We start from the raw sequence: 19,136 nt of genomic DNA on the forward strand, positions 1-19,136 counted from the left end.
GTATTTTTTTCCTTCAGGGAGAACGTGTGTGTGTGTGTGTGTGTGTGTGTGTGTGTGTGTGTGTGTGTGTGTGTGTGTGTGTGTGTGTGTGTGTGTGTCATAATATAGACACACCACAAATAATTATTTTGTATTTTTTTCCTTCAGGGAGAACGTGTGTGTGTGTGTGTGTGTGTGTGTGTGTGTGTGTGTGTGTGTGTGTGTGTGTGTGTGTGTGTGTGTGTGTGTGTGTGTGTGTGTGTGTGTGTGTGTGTGTGTGTGTGTGTGTGTGTGTGTGATGGGGCTTGAACTCAGGACCTTGTCATTATCAGAGGATTTTTTCCCTCAAGGCTAGCATTCTCCCATTTGAACTACAGTTCCACTTCCAGATCTTTTTTTTTTTTTTTGGTGGTTAATTGGAAATGAAAGTCTCATGGACTTTTCTCTATGGGCTGGCTTTGAACCGGATCCTCAGATCTCAGCCTCCTGAGTAGCTAGGATTACAGGCATACACCACCAGCACTCAGTTGAGAACACAGGTTTTTGATATTTTTAATTTTTATTATTTTGTGAGGCTAGGGATAGAAAATGGGGCCCCATATATGCTAGGCAAATGCTGTACCTACCACACAACTACATCTCCAGCTAGAAAATTCAATTCTTTGTGTTATCTAAGCTCCAAGGTAAGTGCTAGTTGACATTGTTTAGGATGTCCAGGAATGCCCATGTCATATGCCACTTAGTTGTGTGTCAGTCAGTTACAATTAGGTAAATTTTTAGCTTCACCCTAAGTGGTTGTTAGGTTTGTGGATAACATATGTTGAACTTGAATTTCTCATTTATTTGAAATTGTACAATGATGCTATTAATTTAGGCCAAATCCTAAATACTGCTTTGTGCTTTTCTTCCCTCTTGACCATGCCATGGAGCCTTAAATACTTAAATAGTAGGTAACCTTTTAGAAATGAGCAGGATGGGAAAGCTGACTGGCCTAAGTGGGCATAGTAGTACAACAAGATAGCTGAGGAGAGAAATAAATCCTGTAGTTCTGTTCAGCTGTGTTTTTGGTTGGGTGAAAAAAAAAAACTCATAAATTGTATGTGTGTGCGTGCGTGCGTGCGTGCGTGCGTGTGTGTGTGTGTGTGTATGTGTGTGTGTGTATGTGTGTGTCTGTTTTTTATTCTTGATGGTAGTCAATTGGAAAACTGATGTTGACATGATAGATTATTATGGATACATGCTTCTGTGTGTGTAGCCTAAAACCACTCTGCATTTCCATTTGTCAAGCTCCCCAGTGTGTTCCGGGTTCAGAGCAAATTAACTTCCAAGTGTTTTTTTTTTTTTAAACCCACCAAAGCCTGCGTGAACTGAAGCTAAGCTGCTGGACTGGAGTGGGGGCAGGGAGAAGGACAAGGGCAAATTGAGAAATTGTTCTGTGTTTCAGCCAGCTAATTATTGCAGCCTCGCAGCATGTGCGAGAGGAGAAACAAGACTAACATCAATAGTGATTACTTTCTTTCATTATTTGGTTCACCTGCTATTTATTGTGAACATTCCAGGGAGGAGAGATTATCAGAGGCTGACTTAAAAAAAAAAAATCTAGTGCCCCAGAAGCATGCTGTGCCTGCCTTCAGTACTGTATGGTAAGGGTGGGGCAGGGCTGACACTAAACTTTCAGAACTATTTTTAAGCTTTGAGGACAAAATTTGTAAATATGAGCTGCTGCTGCTTCTTTTGGTAGAAAAAAAAGTCCCTTTCTACTCTAAAATAGAATCTGCTGAGAAAAAGTTTGCAAATTGTTTATTAAAGGGAGACTCAAAAAAATCAGCTGTTTCTGTATAAAGGAAAAAAAACTCACCTGGCAGCTACTCTCTGAAAATAGATGTGGTTTCCTGGGAAGGACTATAGGACTTCTGAGATTTTAATGACAGCATCAGAATAGAAAATTAGAAATTTTCCCTTTAGGTCTCTTTTCAGACCCTCCAAATCCTATTCATTTATTTTGACCAAGTTGGTATAATATCCCTTTGGAAAGGCATCTCTGATTTCTCCCAGGCAGAATGAATGGCCCTTGCTCTATTCTTACAAGAACCCTTAGCCATCTATACCTGTCTCCCTTCTGTAATAATCTGTATTACATACTAAAAGTCATTTACTACATGCCAGGCACTGTGCAAAACTCAGTTCATGTGTTATTTTGTTGTTAGATAATAGCATTTTTCTAATTTTAATGGGGACTCTGGTAGGTTGAATAATGGTCCTCCCAGTATGTCCACATCTCAACCCCCAGCACCTGTGAATATACATGGCAAAAGGCGCTTTTTTTAGATTTGATGGAATTAAGGACGTTAAGATAGAGATTGTAATCACAAAGAGTCTTCTGAGAGAAAGAGGCCCAGCATTTTATTGTGGTGAGATGGGAGTCTTGTGAACTTTTTGTTCAGGGTGGCCAGGAACAGCAGTATTCATGTCTACATACTTGGATTATAGATGTGGCCGCTATGCCTGGCTTCCTGTGTTGTGCCTTACTTTTGTCCTAATAATTACTTCTAGTATTTTGGTGCTATACTTCTGAACAATACTGAAGTACTGCTACTTCTTGATTTTAGCCATTATGTGGGAACCATTCATCATAGCTGAAGATTTTAGTTCACTTCTCCCATACCCATATGCTCATAACTCAGGTTTTGCTAGACTTAATGCTTTCATTAATACAGTAGTGTGTTGATACTGAGTACAAATACAGAAGCAATAATGTACTATAATTAATTTCCTCAAAAACTTTTAATTTTCCCTAGAGATAATAATTCTCCCTCTTGTTTGTTGACATCTGAATCTTCTCATACTGGGAACTGTGCAGTTCTTTTTAAAAAATGCATCTTGGGCTGGGAAGGTGGCTCAGTGGTAGAGTGCTTACCTTGAATGCATGAGGCCATGGGTTCGATTCCTCAGCACCACAGAAGCAGAAATAGTCAGAAGTGGTGCTGTGGCTCAAGTGGTAGAGCACTAGCCCTGAGCTGAAGAGCTGAGGGATAGTGCCCAGGCCCAGAATTCAGGCCCACGATTAACAACAACAACAACAAATGCATCTTGAGGTAAAAGTATCTCTCCTCCTTTTCCACCTCTCCCTGTCTTCCTTTCTCCCTCCAAGAAAAAAAATCCTAAGAGGCTCTCAGAGCCTTCCAACTTCTGCTTCACTCTGAATTAGTTGCTCCGTAAGGAAATATCTGCTACTTCTTCCTCATATTGACTGTCATGTTACCTATATTCTTCTCTTTCTTTCCTTACTTGATTTGGGAGGGACCCCCCCCTTGCCCCCGCCCAAGTAGCAGGAGAGAGTGCTTGGATAAATTTTTGAGACTTTTGTTAAGACTAACCATAATAGGAGATGTATATTAGAATGTCGATTTTTCTTTTTAATACGCAACTGTCCTATAGTACCTAGCCCATATGCCTGTTGACATGTGGACTTTCTCCTGCTCATGGAGCCTGAGAATCCTGGGTCGCAAAGGCTGTGTCTTCATTTACAAGAGCTCAATCTTCCGTTTTACCATGGACAAAACTGAGGCATGGAGGTTACAACATCAGCCATATCAGAGGCAGAACTGAAGTGTCAGCTGCCTGCACCAGGCTGCTGCCTTTCCAAACCCAGCTGCTCCTTTTGGGAGAGGCAAATGCCAGTCTCAGGCTCCAAGTGATTAAATGCAAAATGTAGGACCATGGCTGCTGGGCCGAGTCTATTCTGGGTACTCACTTGGGTCTGGTTCTTGACAACTTCCGGTCTACTTAGCCATTCTTTGCTAGAAGAAATCTCCTAGTCTTATTGTCTGTGCACATGTGTATGTGTGTATTTAGGTGTGTGTAGGTGAGGCAGAGACAATGATTTATAGTTATACTTCAAACTCCTTGTGATAATTAAAATGCTTCGCCTATCATTTATTATAAGCTCAGTATGATTAGTTTTTGCTCCAGTATTTGGTTCCAAGCAATATAAGAATTGTTTCCTCCATTCCTTATATAATGTGAAATCCCTCATTGCTTAGGAGTTTGCCACTGATTGTGCAATTTAGCATTTGATCTTTTTGTTAGCCAAAGTCAGGTGATCACACACAGGGTAATTAGATTAACCTGCCCCTCTGCTCCCCTACTGGAACAGTGTAAAATCCCATATTCCATTGGCACATACTTTCCTTAGATTAATGATGTTGGAATCACGGTGTGGAAATTTGCATAGCTCCCTACAGCTCTGAGAAATGAAAATGCCCAGCTGTCTAAAAGCTTTAATCAGGAAATAAGCATGAAATAGCATTGTTTTGTCATGGGCTTGGAATAATTTCTTCTTGATAATCGAGTTAGCTTGGATGAAAATGTATATAAACATTCTTTCAACAGCTAGTAAACAGGTGCTTTTTTGTTGGTAAAAATTCAAGATTGTTTTAAGTGGGTAGTGGCCTGCAAATCATGTTAGTTACTGCTGAAAGTTTACAAACTGTAGTCATTTTCCTTGTCTCTTCTTCTGAATGGCAGTTTATAGATCAAGAGAACAAGCTTAGGAAACATACATGTTATTTGGGCAGAGTGTAGAATAACTAGAAGGAATAGTGACTTAGGAGTAGAACTACCTGGGCTAAGCCTTACCACCCACTTTTTTTTTGCCAGTCGTGGGACTTGAACTCAGGGCCTGGGCACTTTCTCTGAGCTTCTTTTACTCAAGGCTAGTGATCTACCACTTGAGCCACAGCACCACTTCTACCATTTTCTGTGATTAATTGGCAATGAGTCTTACAGTCTTTCTTGCCTGGGCTAGTTTCTAACTGCGATCCTCAGATCTCAGCCTCCTGAGTAGCTAGTATCGCAGGCCTGAGCCTGCTCAGCACCACCCACTTTTTGTCTCTGTGTTTGTTGCCTCTTGGGATCCCCTTGCCCCATCTGTCAAATAGAAATGGCCCCTACCTCTGAACCTTGAACTCAGAGCCTTGCATTTACTAGACAGGTGTTCTACCACTGAGCCAAAACTCTAGCATTTTTTGCTCTGGTTGTTGTTGTTGTTGTTATTATTATTATTATTAGGTGCCAGACCTGGGGCTTGAACTCAGGGCCTGGGTGCTGTCCTGCATTCTACCACCTGAGCCACAGCTTCACTTTCTGCCTTTTGGGTAGTTTATTAGAGATAAAAAATCTCATGGACTTTTCTTTTTTTTTTTTTTTTTTTTGGGTCCGGTCGTGGGGCGTGAACTCTGGGCCTGGGTGCTGTCCCTCAGCTCTTCAGCTCAAGGCTAGCACTCTACCACTTGAGCCACAGCACCACTTCCGGCTTTTTTCTTTTTTTTTGCTTATGTGGTACTGAGGAATCGAACCCAGGGGCTCTGGCGTGCAAGGCAGGTGCTTTACCACTGAGCCACCTTCCCAGCCCCTCTCATGGACTTTTCTATCTGGGCTGTCTTCAAACTATGATCCTCAGATCTCAGTCTCCTGAGTAGCTAGGATTATTGGTGTGAGCCACCAGCACCCAGCTTGCTCTGGTTGATTTAGGAATAGGACTCCCTGCACTGCATTCTATTTTAGGCTTCCCATCATATATAGCTAGGATAGCAGGCATGCACCACTGCATCCAGTTCTCATTTGAGCAGGAAACCCATGAGCTTTTCTGCCCAGGCTGTACCTTCATCCAATCTCAGCCTCCCAGATAACTTAGGTCACAGGTGTGAGCCTCTGGTACCTGACAGTGCTTAATAATTGCTTTTAAAAGTCCAAGGAAAGTCCAACTAAATACAAGACCGTATTTAGTTTCTTTTTTATGTTTCAAGCATCATAATTCATTTAAATTTAACTTAACATTGAGTTAGATGCATGTACTACTTTCTATTTGGCATACAGTAGGCAGTCAAATATTTGTTAAAAAGAACAATAGGAAGTCGATGTAGTGTTATACAACTGTAGTTCTAGGCCAGCCTGGGCTACCTAGAGAGACCCTGGCTAAGGATAATAGCTAACATTCATCGAGTGCCTGGAAGATGAGTGAGAGCTGTTCCTTACTCTGAGGCATTCAGCAGAGACCAACTGAAAAGCCCATACTTACAGAACAGGCAGTGAGACCTTGAGACTGAGATTCCACCAAAAGATCACAGGAGCACAGGCTCTCATCATCGAAGCTTTTAAAAGCACAGCAAAAGTGACGGTTGAACGCTGGGCATCATTTCCTTTTTTGCCTTTTCTCAAGATTTTTCAACGTTGCATGCAATCTATCAGTGCCTGTTAGGGAGGAAGTACTGCTTTGGGGACCAGGCATGATGTTGTCCGTGACATTGAAAACCTTTTCAAGAAGAGACGGATAGGAAAGTGCCCATACCTTAGAGAACTCAATTTGAGGTCCATGAATTAACCTTTTGGATCATTATTAAACAATCCCTAACGGTTTAACTCTTGTTATATTCTGGGTACCTGAACAAAGAATTCTACCCACCATAAAACTCACCATAAGTGAGATTTAATAGGGCTTACTTATATGCATTTCATTTTTCTTGGTTGTTGTCATAACACTGGTTGTACTTGTATTTCAAGAGCTGAGCTCGGTGATTCACGACTGAAATCCTAGCACTTGAGAGGCTGAGGCAAGAGGATTGTGAGTTCAAGGCCAGGTTGCGCTACATAGTAAAACCCTGTTTCAAAAGAAAAAGAGAGAATGTTGAATTTCATGTTGTATCTCTTGAAAAAAACCAATTCTTGATCAAGCCTGACGTGATTTCCCTCATAGTTTAGCTTTCTAGTCTGCTTGATGAAATATATGGATTTGGAGAACTTCGCATATGTGTATGTCCCTGTGACCAATAGTGCTTTGGTCTATAAACCTAGCAGTAGAAAGCTAGGAGTGTTCAGGGGTTCAGTCCTCATCACTCCCAAAGGAAAACAAAACCAGTACTGGTAATCATTCAGCCTTTTACTAGGGGGATGTGCCAACTTCTTTGCAAAAATTGTAGTAGTCAAGAGTCTTAATTGAACTGTAGCAAACATGCTTCAGTTGTTTACTCCCCCCGCCCCCCCCACGGCGGGGAGGGATTAGTACTGCAGATTGAATTCAGAATCTCAAACTTGCTAGTCAGTGTTCTACTACTTGAGCTACACACCCAGCCCCCTTTTTACATTGATTACTTTCAGGGTAGGTCTTGCTCTATGCTCAATAGACCTGAGCTGAGATCCTCCTACTCATACTTCCTTCCTGTGTTGCTCAGGATGATGTGAGCATCAGTGCACACAGCCGTTGTGTACCCCTGTTGCTGGGGTAACAGGAACTAATGCTCCCAGTTATTAGTTGAGATGAAGTCTCATGTTTTTTTTTTTTTTTTTTTTTTACTAAATTTAAGCATGCTATATCAATTTACTTTGTACGTATGCCATTTTGCACATGCGCAAATATATTTAAATTCCTGGAAGTGGAAATAATGAGTGAAAAGGCGTGGGCATTTACATTTTTGATAGATAATTGTTACGATGCTTCCCACAGAGATTGCATGAATTCATACATCAATTTGTGCTCTCATTAAGAAGTATAAGAGGCGGTCTCTCTACATACTTTTCAGCATTATATTATCAATATTTTGTGCCAGTACTGGGGCTTGAACTCAGGCCTTTGTGCTCACTACTGGCACTTTACCACTCAAGCCATACTCCAGTTCCTATTGTTTGCTTATTGGAGATAAAGAGTTTCTCAGATTTGTCTGCCCTGGCTGGCTCTGAACCTCAGTCCTCAGATCTTAACCTTCTGAAGATATTATCAAGTTTTTGATTGATGCCAATCTGATAGATAATATATCACATTGTAATTTTAAAAATGATGTATTTTCAGTATAGGCTGTCAACTTGGAGCAAGCCTCGTACATGCGCATCTCCATATCCCTCAATTTTTGTGTGAATACTAGCTATGTGCCAGGCAGTGAGATATGTACTGTGAAAACAGAGCTAGTTTTCTGATAAAGCCAGACTCTAGTTTGAGGAGAAATGTTAAGCATTGTTATCATATAGTAGCTAGCTGTTATAATTCTAGGTTTAAATAACCAGAATGATATGGGATCCTTCACACAAGATTGTTGAACGAATCCCACTGTAATTTGCACTTAATTTATGAGTGCAGTTAAGCATCTTTTCATGTGTTTGAGTCATTTGTGGTTTATTTATCTTTTCCTCCTATGGACTGTCCTTTACTTTTTCCTGTGTCCTGTCCTTTTTACCTCCCCCCCTGCACCCCCTCCCTCCAGTCCTTGGGCTTAAACTCAGGGCCTGGGCACTGTCCTTGCCCTCTTTTTTTTTTTTTTTTTTTTTTTTGCTTAAGGCTGGCACTCTACCACTTGAGTCACAGCTCCACTTCCGGCTTTTTTTTGCTTATGTAGTGCTAAGGAATTGAACCCAGGGCCTCATGCATGCAAGGCAAGCACTCTACCACTGAGCCACCTTCCCAGCCCTAAAACAATTTTTAAAAAGTGCTTTCAATTAGAATTTAAATGAATCAATTCATTTTGAATGTCTAATATTCTCAGTCAAATAAATACCGCTTGTTTTTAAAAATGAGACTCTGTGAGTATTGTTAGTGTTATCTGTTATGACCTTTTCCCACTTTTTGCCCAGATCTACATCTTGTGAGCTGAAAAGTTGAGAGTGATCCAGTGAATTCTAGTTGTATCTCTGTAGAGGTGATATAGTATAGCTTTGGGCTATATTGAACTCCCTTACCCCATCTGTAGATAGTTATTTTGCCTATAACACTCGATTGGCTACTCATTTGACCAATATTTATTGAGAGCTCTGGAAAGCATGTCCAAACATCTGGTTGGTATTGGCACTATTTGATCCAGTGGTAGTAGTCATCTAAATGTTTAGCTGGGCGGGGCAAGCGTAAAGGCATCCGCTGTCACAGGTAATTGTGTTGTACATCACAAAGCAACATTATCTCTTCGTGACACATGAGTAGCCCCTTTTCATCTCTGTCTAGTATCTAGCCCTTGCTGTGCTTTTGGCAACATTCCTTCCCATCTTGTAGGTCAAGAGCTACTTGTTCTTTCTCTCATGTGCTTGATACTTTGCTCTCTGTATTATCAGTGGTTCTTAGGTGGTAATACAAGTTTATGATATTGAAAATATACAGTTGAAGATTGATGTAGAAACAAATAATGGGTGTCCTTGTTCCAGTCAAACTCTTCCTTTTTTAGCCTTGAGCTGAAAATGCCACTGGTGTATTTATAATTACATGTCAAAGCACATTTCTAAAGTGGCCTTGTATTTTGGAAATATGCAAAAGCCATTATGGTGTGAGATAGCAACGCAGTTTCCCTATGTAATTTCTGGAGGAAATTATGAAATATTTCATGCCTATCACAAATATCAGTGTGCTTGTCATCTTGCCTATTAGATCCTCATATCTTGCCATATTTACCATATATATGTATGTGTATGTACATGTATAATGTACATGCATGCACAAATTTCTGCTCTGCTTTTCTCTAATGAAGTTGATATATTTCATGGTTATTTCTTTTGTTGTGGTAATCAGATACTTGTGTATATATGTGAACATGTGTATATATGTCTACACATGAACACACTTATATGTGCATGCACACACGTGTTTATATATGCATATACACATGCACACACACACATCCATACATTGCACACCTGTATATGCACACATATACATGTACACACATGTATAGACATGAACACATATATACACATGCATATGTATGACATCCATGTTTATATAAGATATGTGTATATATGTGTATATCGATGTATATACATATGTACACACACACACACACACACACACACACACACACACACACACACACACACACGACGCGATACAGGGTTTCACTGTGTAGGTCAGATTAGCCTAAAACTTGCAGTGTCCCCAGTGCTGAGATTATACGCATGCATCCTCATACCTAGCTCATATATATATATATATATATATATATATATATATATATATATATATATAATATAACATTACATGATATATATAATAAATAAATATATATATATTTATATATAAATATATATAATAAATATATAAATAAATATATACTGTATATATTTATTATATATATCTTCAAATGAGGAGAATCTTTCAGGTTCAGTAGGAGCTCCCTTGAGTGATGGCCATTGCTCTCAGAGTTTATGTAGTGTCTTCCTAGTCTTTTGTGAAGGAGAAAATGCTGGGAAAAAAGTCTCTGCATGTGGGGAAGACACTCTGAGGACTGCTGTTCCTCAAGCTTGCCTTTTGCTTGGCAACGAGGAAGATCTACGGAGGGTAGGGTTTCTAGGGTTCTGTATCTATTCAAGCCCCTTGTGATAGTAGATTTGCGATAATGATTTGTTTTTAGTGAGTTCCTTCTACCTCCAGCCAGTGGTAATTTTGTAAAGTGGGTTTCCATGAACTAGCACAGGGGGCACAACTGTGATGTCACAGTCATGTCTGGCTTGAAAGGAAGCTTTTTTTACAGGAAGGAGTAGCCCAGCATAGAAGGATGTTGATCCATGTTGACTGTTTTCCATGGCTTCCTTTTACTCTCAGCACTCCCTCCCTGAGGTTAGGGGGAACCCTGCCCAGCCTGTCTCAGCTCTCCTAATGCACAGCCAGCGAAGTTAAGACCTGCAGTCTGAGCAGGTCAGGATGGTACTCAGCTCCCCCTGCTGTCGGTGGCACCAGCCTGCTCCACGTGCATGTACTACTGGTGGCAAGAGACAAGGAAATCTTGCAAGATAGAAGGCAGACAGCCAGAGTGGAGATCAAGGATCCATTCAGCTCATTGTGTAAATGAGATGAGCCATGCCTTGGCTCACCCACCTACTCAGTGGGCTTCATCTGGCACATTGTGACCATCCGTTCCCTTAATGTTGATCCCAGAAAGCTTCCCACTGTCAGAGATGAACATTAAACTATCCAAGACCTTGCTTGTCATGTTTCTGATCTTCTAGGGCAAAATATAAGCATATTTGGATGTAAAAGAATCTGTTTTCGTCTTCTGGCTGGAGTATTTATGTTGTTCTTTTAAACTGAAATAATCTAAAGTGCAGAGGTGTTAGAAATACAGTTCACTGGACCTGTTATGTGTACACCTGTGTTACTATCATCTGACCACAGGAACGAACATTTTTATTCTCCTCTTACCTTTCTCCTCTCTACCAGGACCTGCCCAAACCTAACTGCTGTTCTGAGACACATCTCTAGTGGTTGATTTGGTCTGTTGTTGAACTTCATATAAGTGAAATTGTATAATGTTTAATTTATCACTGTGAGGTTCATGGGTTGTTATATGTAGTTTTTAAAAATAGTACTTTAAAAGTGACAGTAAAGAACACCTTTTATACTATTCTCCAATTCACTATGTTATCCTGAAGACACCTGTGTGATGGTAGATATAATATTAGATACCTTTTACAGATGACAAAAGGGCTGCTTAGAGGCCTTAAATGTTTTCCCTCAAGGTCTTAAGCAGTACTGTCTGCACTGATTTAGACATGTGGGCATGGATGTATGGATTTCCATAAGCCCTTATGGCCCACAGTTCTGGCCCAAGGGATGGCCTCTGCCACTGGGCTAGCATGCCCAGGTTCTTAACCAAGGCGTTATAGTCAGAAAGCTAAGACTGAGGGTGGTGGGCTGGGAACACCCAGCCTTGGGTAATCCAGAGACCTACAAACCTGAATCGGAATCTCAGAGCTCCTGGTATGGCAGCTGTTTATGGACAGCAAGTGTTGCTTCGGTGCCAGTGTCTCCCTCTTCTCTGCAGGAAGGAACTCTTTTATGTGGAACGTGGGACTTCTCATACCTACGCCTCCATACTCTTGGGTTTATGAGTAAAGTGGTATATTACATCTTTTAAGCATGGAGAAAAACTTTGGTCCCTACTGGAGCCATTAGAGGTAGAGTGGCTTAGAGGACTTTCTTCTGTAGTCATAAAACTGGTGCTTCTTGGGAGATAAGATGCAGCAAGTTGGCTCTGCCACAGTCCGGTGACCAGCTCTGCCCTTGTTACTTCCTTTGTGGCCTCTGTCTGCTCCTATATCCTTCTGGACTGTGTCTTACTATATTTGTGGGCAAGAGGGCATGCTGGGGATTGAAATCAGGCTCATACTTGTTAGGCAGGTGTTCTACCACTTAAACCATGCCTCTAGTCCCCTAATACATGAATTATTTTCAAAGTAGAGTCTTGCTTTATGCACCAGCTAGCCTGGGCTATGATCCTCCTACTTGTACTCCTCAGTCTCCCTAAGGATAACAGGTACATGCCACTATGCACAGCTATTGTGTTTCCCCTGTACTTGGGTTAACAGGTGGGTGCCACCATGTCCAGCTATTATTTGAGATGGAGTCTCAAGAATTTTATGCCCAGGCTGGCCTTGAACTTTGAGCCTTCTTTCTCCACCCTCCAAGTAGCTAGGATTACAGGCTTGAGCTACTGTACCTGACATGTGCAGAAATATATGTCTGAAAAAATAAAATACTTTCCTGACATTGCTATTGGGACACACAGTGGAAAGAAAAGTATCTGTGAAAAAAATTTTTAGGTGTAAGGTTGTGTCATTGTTAACATCATCATGCATTTTTTGAGTATACTGATAGGAGCCTATGAAATCTATGAAGGTAAGATAGTTACTAACTTGGTAACAAGGTAATTGAAACCATGGGGGCACAAGCAGCATGTTTCCCTTCCTTCCTTCCTTCCTTCCTTCCTTCCTTCCTTCCTTCCTTCCTTCCTTCCTTCCTTCCTTCCTTCCTTCCTTCCTTCCTTCTTTCCTTCCTTCCTTGCTTCCTCCCTCCCTCCCTCCCTCCCTCTGTCATTCTCTCCCTTCCTCTCTTTCCCTTCATCCTTCTCGCCCTTCCTCCCTTCCTCCCTCCCTCCCTCCTTCCCTCCCTCCCTCCATTCTTCCCTCCCTTCCTCTCTTCCTCTTTCTTCATCCCCCCTCCCTTTCTCCCATCATTCCCTCTCTCCAATTCCCTTCCCCCTGCAGGACTGAGGATTGAAACCAGAGCCTCAGTCTTCAAGTGATCTACCACTTGAGCCATGCTCCAGCCCTTTTGTTTTTGTTTACTTTTTGCCGGTCTTGGGGCTTGAACTCAGAGCCTGGGCACTGTTCCCTGAGCCTCTTTGTGCTCAATGCTAGTGCTCTATCACTTGAGCCATAGCACCACTTCCACCCTTTTCTGAGTAGTTTTACCTGGGCTGGCTTAGAACCTCCAGCTTTTGATCTCAGCCTCCTGAGTAGCTAGGATTAACAAGCATGAGCTACTGGTGCCCAGCTCCTTTTGTTTTTAGTTGTTCTTGAAATAGGGCCTTGTGTACTTTTTGCCCATTGAACCACAATCTTCCTGCTTCCGCCTCTCCAATGGGATTACATCACTCCAGCTTCAGACATTTGTTTTAGAAGTGTCTCTTGTAGCATTGTGGAGGTTAAACTAGGACTTGTGGAAAGCATGGTTAAGAGATGAGCCCCTAGGGTAGACAGGTTAGGTTCCACTACTGGCTCCTACTCTTTCCTGCATCTTGGTGTGTTTATCTGTGACTTTGTACAGATGAAAAAGTTCCATCTAGATTAAGTTCTTAGAGCAGAGTTTGGCACACAATAAACATTCATACATTAGATAGTATTCATGTTGGGGAGTTTTTTCCCATTTTTATTGCAAGATATATGAAATTATCTATCTATCTATCTATCTATCTATCTATCTATCTATCTATCTATCTATCTATCTATCTATCTATCTACTTACCTACCTACCTATCTATCTGAGTCACATGGACTTTTCTGCCCTGGATTTGAACCACGATCACAGATCTCAGCCTCCTGAGATCTAAGATTACCACTTCCATCCAAATTTGTTTTTATTGATAGTTAATTTTAACTTTTAATAGCCAGTGGTATTGCTTATATTATAATGTTGTGTAATCACCACTATTTCAAAAACTTTTCCATTATCCAAAACCTGTAACAGTTAAAACAGTAACTGGTTTCTCCTCCCGCTAGGAAATTTCTCATTTACTTTCTGAGTTTGCTTTTTCTAAATGAGTCACATAAGTGGGATAATAGATTTGTTATTTTGTTTTTGGCTTATTTCACTTTTCATGTTTTCTAGGTTCATCTATGTGATAGCATGTATGAGAACTTTTCCTTTTTGAGACCAAGTAATATTCCTATGTATAGATATACCACATCCTGTTTATCCATTTGTCTGTTCATTGTCACTTGGGTTACTTCCGCCTTTTGGCTCTGGTTAATAATATCGTGGTATGCATATATCTGTCCGCACCCCTGCTTTCAATTCTTTTGAGTATATTCCTAGGAGTAGAATTGCTGGCACATATAATAGTTCTGTTTAACTGCAGACGTGCTTTGCAGCTTTTGACAGATGTTGTGCAATTTTACATTCACTCAGCAATGTACAAAGATTCCATTTTCTCATCACATTTGTGGTTTTGATTTCAATTTCCTTAATGAAGCTGGGCGCCAGTGGCTCATGCCTGTCATCCTAGCTACTCAGGAGTGTGAGATCTGAGGATCACGGTTCAAAGCCAGCCCGGGCAGAAAAGTCCATGAGACTCTGATCTCCAATAAACCACTAGAAAACCAGAAGTGGCGCTGTGGCTCAAGAGGTAGAGTGCTCACCTTGAGCTGAAGAGCTGAGGGACAGCGCCCAGGCCCAGAGTTCAAGCCCCATGACCGACAAAAAAAAAAAGAAAAAATCCTTAATGACTTGTGATGTTGACCCTTTTGTCATAGTCTTATTGGCCATTTGAATATTTGCTTTGGAGAAATGTCTATTAATATCTTTTGCTTAGTATTTGTGCCCCCCCCCCCCCCACGCAATTGAGGAAGAATAGAGAGAAACAGAGATTGAGGAAGTGGATAAAGCCAGACTAGTAACATTTTAGATGGGGGAGGGGGCTAAAGCTGACTTTTTTTTTTCTTTTTGTCTGTCGTGGGGCTTGAACTCTGGGCCTGGGTGCTGTCCCTGCGCTCTTCAGCTCAAGGTGAGCACTCTACTGCTTGAGCCACAGTGCCACTTCCAGTTTTCTAGTGGTTGATTGGAGATAAGAATCTCATGGATGTTCTTGCCCAGGCTGGCTTTGAACCATTATCCTCAGATCTCAGCCTCTTGAGTAGCTAGGATTATAGGCGTGAGCCACAGGAGCCCGGCTAAAGCTGACTTTCTAGCCCTGGTAAGATGGTTCTCTTCTTTGGAGAGAAAGGGGCAAGTTGGAGAGCAGGTGTTGGCCTCAGGTGGGGCTGCACTGAGCTGAACTGTTGTTCCCGTGAGGAGGCTGCAGAATTCTCTGCCACATGATGTACCAGATTGTATTTTCCTGAAAAAAAAAGTAGGACATATTTTGTTCTTTTTTGTCAGTCATGGGGCTTGAACTCTGGGCCTGGGCACTGTCCCTGAGCTCTTCAGCTCAAGGCAAGTGCTCTACAACTTGAGCCACAGCGCCACTTCTGGTTTTCTGATGGTTTATTGGAAATAAGAGTCTCAGGGACTTTCCTTGCCTGGGCTGGCTTTGAAACATGATTCACAGATCTCAGCCTCCTAAGTGGCTAAGATTAAAGGCGTGAGTCACCAGCATGGTGCCCAGCATGGGACATATTTTAACTTTTGTATCCTCCCTACCTCCATGTAAGAAGCAACTTAAGAACTTTGGTCAATGTTGGACTTTGGGGGTGGGGGAGCAAATGTGAACTATCCTTGTGAAAACAAAGAAATATGGGCCAGCCTTCTGATGTTGTATCTAAGCCCTACATTCACCTGATGGGATAGGGTTTCCTAGCCAGATTCTCATGATATGCTGTTCTCGAGGCTTGGGACCTGAAACTCTGCAAACCATAGTTTCAAAGGCATTATAAAGTGACTAACCTAACTCCCAAACCTTTGATCAGCTCCCCCTCCCCCATCTTCATGCTATTAGCAGTGCTAAGCAAGCACTGGCCACGTGGCCCCCAGGACCCACTGAATTTCTTGGAGTCACTGCTTGGCAAAGTTGGGTGTTATATTACTACATTACATTGTGCCTGGGTGGGGATATTTATGTTTGCACAGTCATACCCACACTGTGACAGAAAGTGAGGTCTGAGCAATTGTTCTTCCCCCAAAGAAGCAACTGTTGGGGAAATGAATGCAGTTAGTGGCTTGTAATCTGTACTTGTAGAGCTATAGTTGGCTGGCAGCCATCATGCGGCTCAGACAGGCCTGTGGCTCAGGCAGGCACTGTCTGCAGATTTGATACCATTTGTCTGTGAGGCTGTTCTGAGGTGGAAGTCTATATAGCAATACACATGCGTACATGCCTCTGGTGTGCAGAGGTTACTGGTGTTGGCTGAGGCTGAGCTCTGCCTAGTCAGGCATCTGGGATGCTTGCTGAAGCTTACAACCAGCAAAGCACCAGCCTCACTTGCTGGTTTCCGCTGGGGCTCTGGTGAGGGAGGAAGAGAGGCTCAGGCTGCTGTGAACTGAGCCCCCTACCTCCCCAGTTAGGGAATTGGATATGACTACTAATGCACACTTGCAGGTGAAGAAAGCCAAGGGACAGTGGCAATGGTTTGACAAACATTTGTTGTTTTCTTTCTACCTCAGCCCTCAGGCCTCATCATGGCCTCTTACCAAATTTGCCATCTTTATGCTCATTTTAAAGTGGGAATCCTTCCCCATTTCTTCCCCTGCTGTTTCGAAAGCACACATTCCTTATGTTATTCTTCCTGCCACTCGGCCAAGCTTCATGTCTAGCTCCTCATAAGGTTAGTCCAAGCCTAGACACTCCTTGCTCCGTTGAGAAGAATTCCTGTGTACAGATCTGCACTATGTATGAGTTACTGTCATTGCTAAGCTATTGATGCTTTTGCAAATAATTATGTGAATAATTTGAAATACAGGTCACATATCTTTTATCAAAAGTCTTTAGAGCCAGGTGTCAAGAGCTCACACCTGTAATCCTAGCTACACAGGAGGCTAAGATCTGAGGATTGAAGTTCTAAGCTAGCTCAGGTAGGAAAGTCTGTGAGACTCTTTATCTTTGATTAACTGCCAAAAAAGCCAGAAGAGAAATGGTGGCTCAAGTGATAGAGTGCTAGCCTGGAGCACAAAAGCTCAGAAACAGTGCCTAGGCTCTGAGTTCAATCCCCAGGTCCAGCACTAAAACAAGTGTTTGGAGGGCTGGGAAGGTGGCTCAGTGGTAGAGCGCTTGCCTTGCATGCCTGAGGCCCTGGGTTCGATTCCTCAGCACCACATAAGCAAAGAGAAAAAAGCCGGAAGTGGCGCTGTGGCTCAAGTGGTAGAGTGCTAGCCTTGAGCTGAAGAGCTGAGGGACAGCACCCAGGCCCAGAGTTCAGGCCCCACGACCGGACCTAAAAAAAACCAAAAAAAAAAAAAAGTGTTTGGAACCAGAAGGACCTCAGATTTAGATATGTTTTGATTTTAGAATATTTGCATTCACCTAGTGAGCTATCTTAGGGATGAGACCACATCTAAATGTAGAATTTATGGTTCATATGTACTCTTGTAGATATAGGATGAAGGTAATTTTATGTAGTATTTTTAGTGAGCCTCTGATTTGATTGTGACCCATCTTGGGAGAGCAAGTGTGGAATTTTCCACTTGCATCATTTTAGTGCTCAAAGTTTTGGATTTTACAATATTTGATATTTGAGGTTTGGAATTGGGGTATTTGATTTGTAATGTATTCTATCAGCCTATAATAAATATATCTAAATCTCAGTGGAGCTTTGATAAGAGTCTATTTAGAACAGGAACAGCAAACCTTTTCTGTAAGAGGCCAGATTTTTAGGCTTTGGTTTCTGTCACAGATCCTCAGCTCCACTGTTGTAACATCCAACCAGCCATACAAACATACACATTATGTGGTTGTGTTCTAATGAAACTTTGCTTGCAAAATAGGACAGTGAGCTCTAAGTTTATTGACCACTGGCCTAGAATGATAGTCTTTATTTTAGTCTGTTGGCTTCATTGTTTTTTTCCCTGTCAAGAGTTGAAAAATCAGAGGAACTCAATGACTGTAAATGAGTTTAAATCATCTTTTGGGTTAGTATAATTGTGAGCACATTGGAAATTGGGGAATGTAGTTCTCTGAACACTTTATTGAGAAGAATAGAAATCAGAAGGCTGTTAAAAGGTGTGAGTCTGCTTAGTGAAAGCTTGTTATTATTCAAAGAAGTAGAACAAGCTATCATTTAGAGCTGTATGGTAGCTTTTATGTACGGGTCACTCTCTTGATGGACACCGAGAATGGCTCCCATCACATAATGTTAACTTACCATCCTGAGTATCATCCTACTTTGATGCATTAGGTGCTTTTCTAATGACTGTAAGAAAAAAAACAACTAGGAATTATATAGGAAATGGTGTTTCTAAAATATTATGTTCAGTCGACTTGGCATTATTATAGTTCATTTTCAGAAAAATGAAACTGAAGATAGTGAAAGGGGCACTCTAAAGTTTTTCAAACTATAATCTTTTTTTCCTTTTATCTGTCTCACAGGAAATAAAGAAAGATGTGAAGAAAGACCTTCTCACCAGCAAAGCTCCAGAAAAGCCCATGCACGATGTGTCCAGTGGAAATCCTTTGCTGTCTTCTGAAACAGTTCTAAGAACTAACAAGCGAGGTATGGCAAAGGAGAAAGAGCTCCTCTCCCTGCATACCAACAAAACTGGAAAGTTCTGGGTGAACTGTGTCAAATTTCATATTATTGAAAAATTGGATTGAGTTTGCCCTTTTGGCTTTCAGTATTACTTTGAGGCACGCACGCACATGCATACACACACACACACACACACACACACACACACACACACAACTAGTTACTATAACAAAGGGAAACTAATAAAAGTGTTTTTTTCCTCACAACAAGAAAGTTGACAACATTTGTAAATGATTACTTATTAGCATCCACTTTCACATCTGTTTTTACGGATAAAAGGTGAATTTAGAGAATGATACAGTGTAGGCTGAGCTGTATATGACCACAGTCTCCTTTTACTTTGATGCAAACCCTCTAAGGGTCTTTCTCTAACTGCCAAGCTCCCACACATAGAGCCTGACTTCTTGGGGTTATGAGTCAGAATGTATGAAGGTAATCCATCCAGCTAACCCAGA

General features: G+C 41.5%; 1 protein-coding gene across 7 annotated transcripts in view; it reads left to right on the top strand.

The window, feature by feature from the left end:
- The window catches only part of Sh3kbp1 (SH3 domain containing kinase binding protein 1), a 334,803-nt gene that overhangs the window by 124,576 nt on the left and 191,091 nt on the right, over nt 1-19,136 (top strand). For all 7 annotated transcript variants that reach the window (XM_070040761.1, XM_070040765.1, XM_070040763.1 and 4 more), the window contains one exon: nt 18,522-18,645. In XM_070040761.1, the coding sequence (XP_069896862.1) occupies nt 18,522-18,645 (124 nt within the window). The remainder of the gene's footprint in view (nt 1-18,521; nt 18,646-19,136) is intronic.

The sequence above is a fragment of the Dipodomys merriami genome, unplaced genomic scaffold (genome assembly GCF_024711535.1).
Source record: "Dipodomys merriami isolate MVZ:Mamm:240054 unplaced genomic scaffold, mDipMer1.0.p SCAF_3, whole genome shotgun sequence".
NCBI lineage: Eukaryota > Metazoa > Chordata > Mammalia > Rodentia > Heteromyidae > Dipodomys > Dipodomys merriami.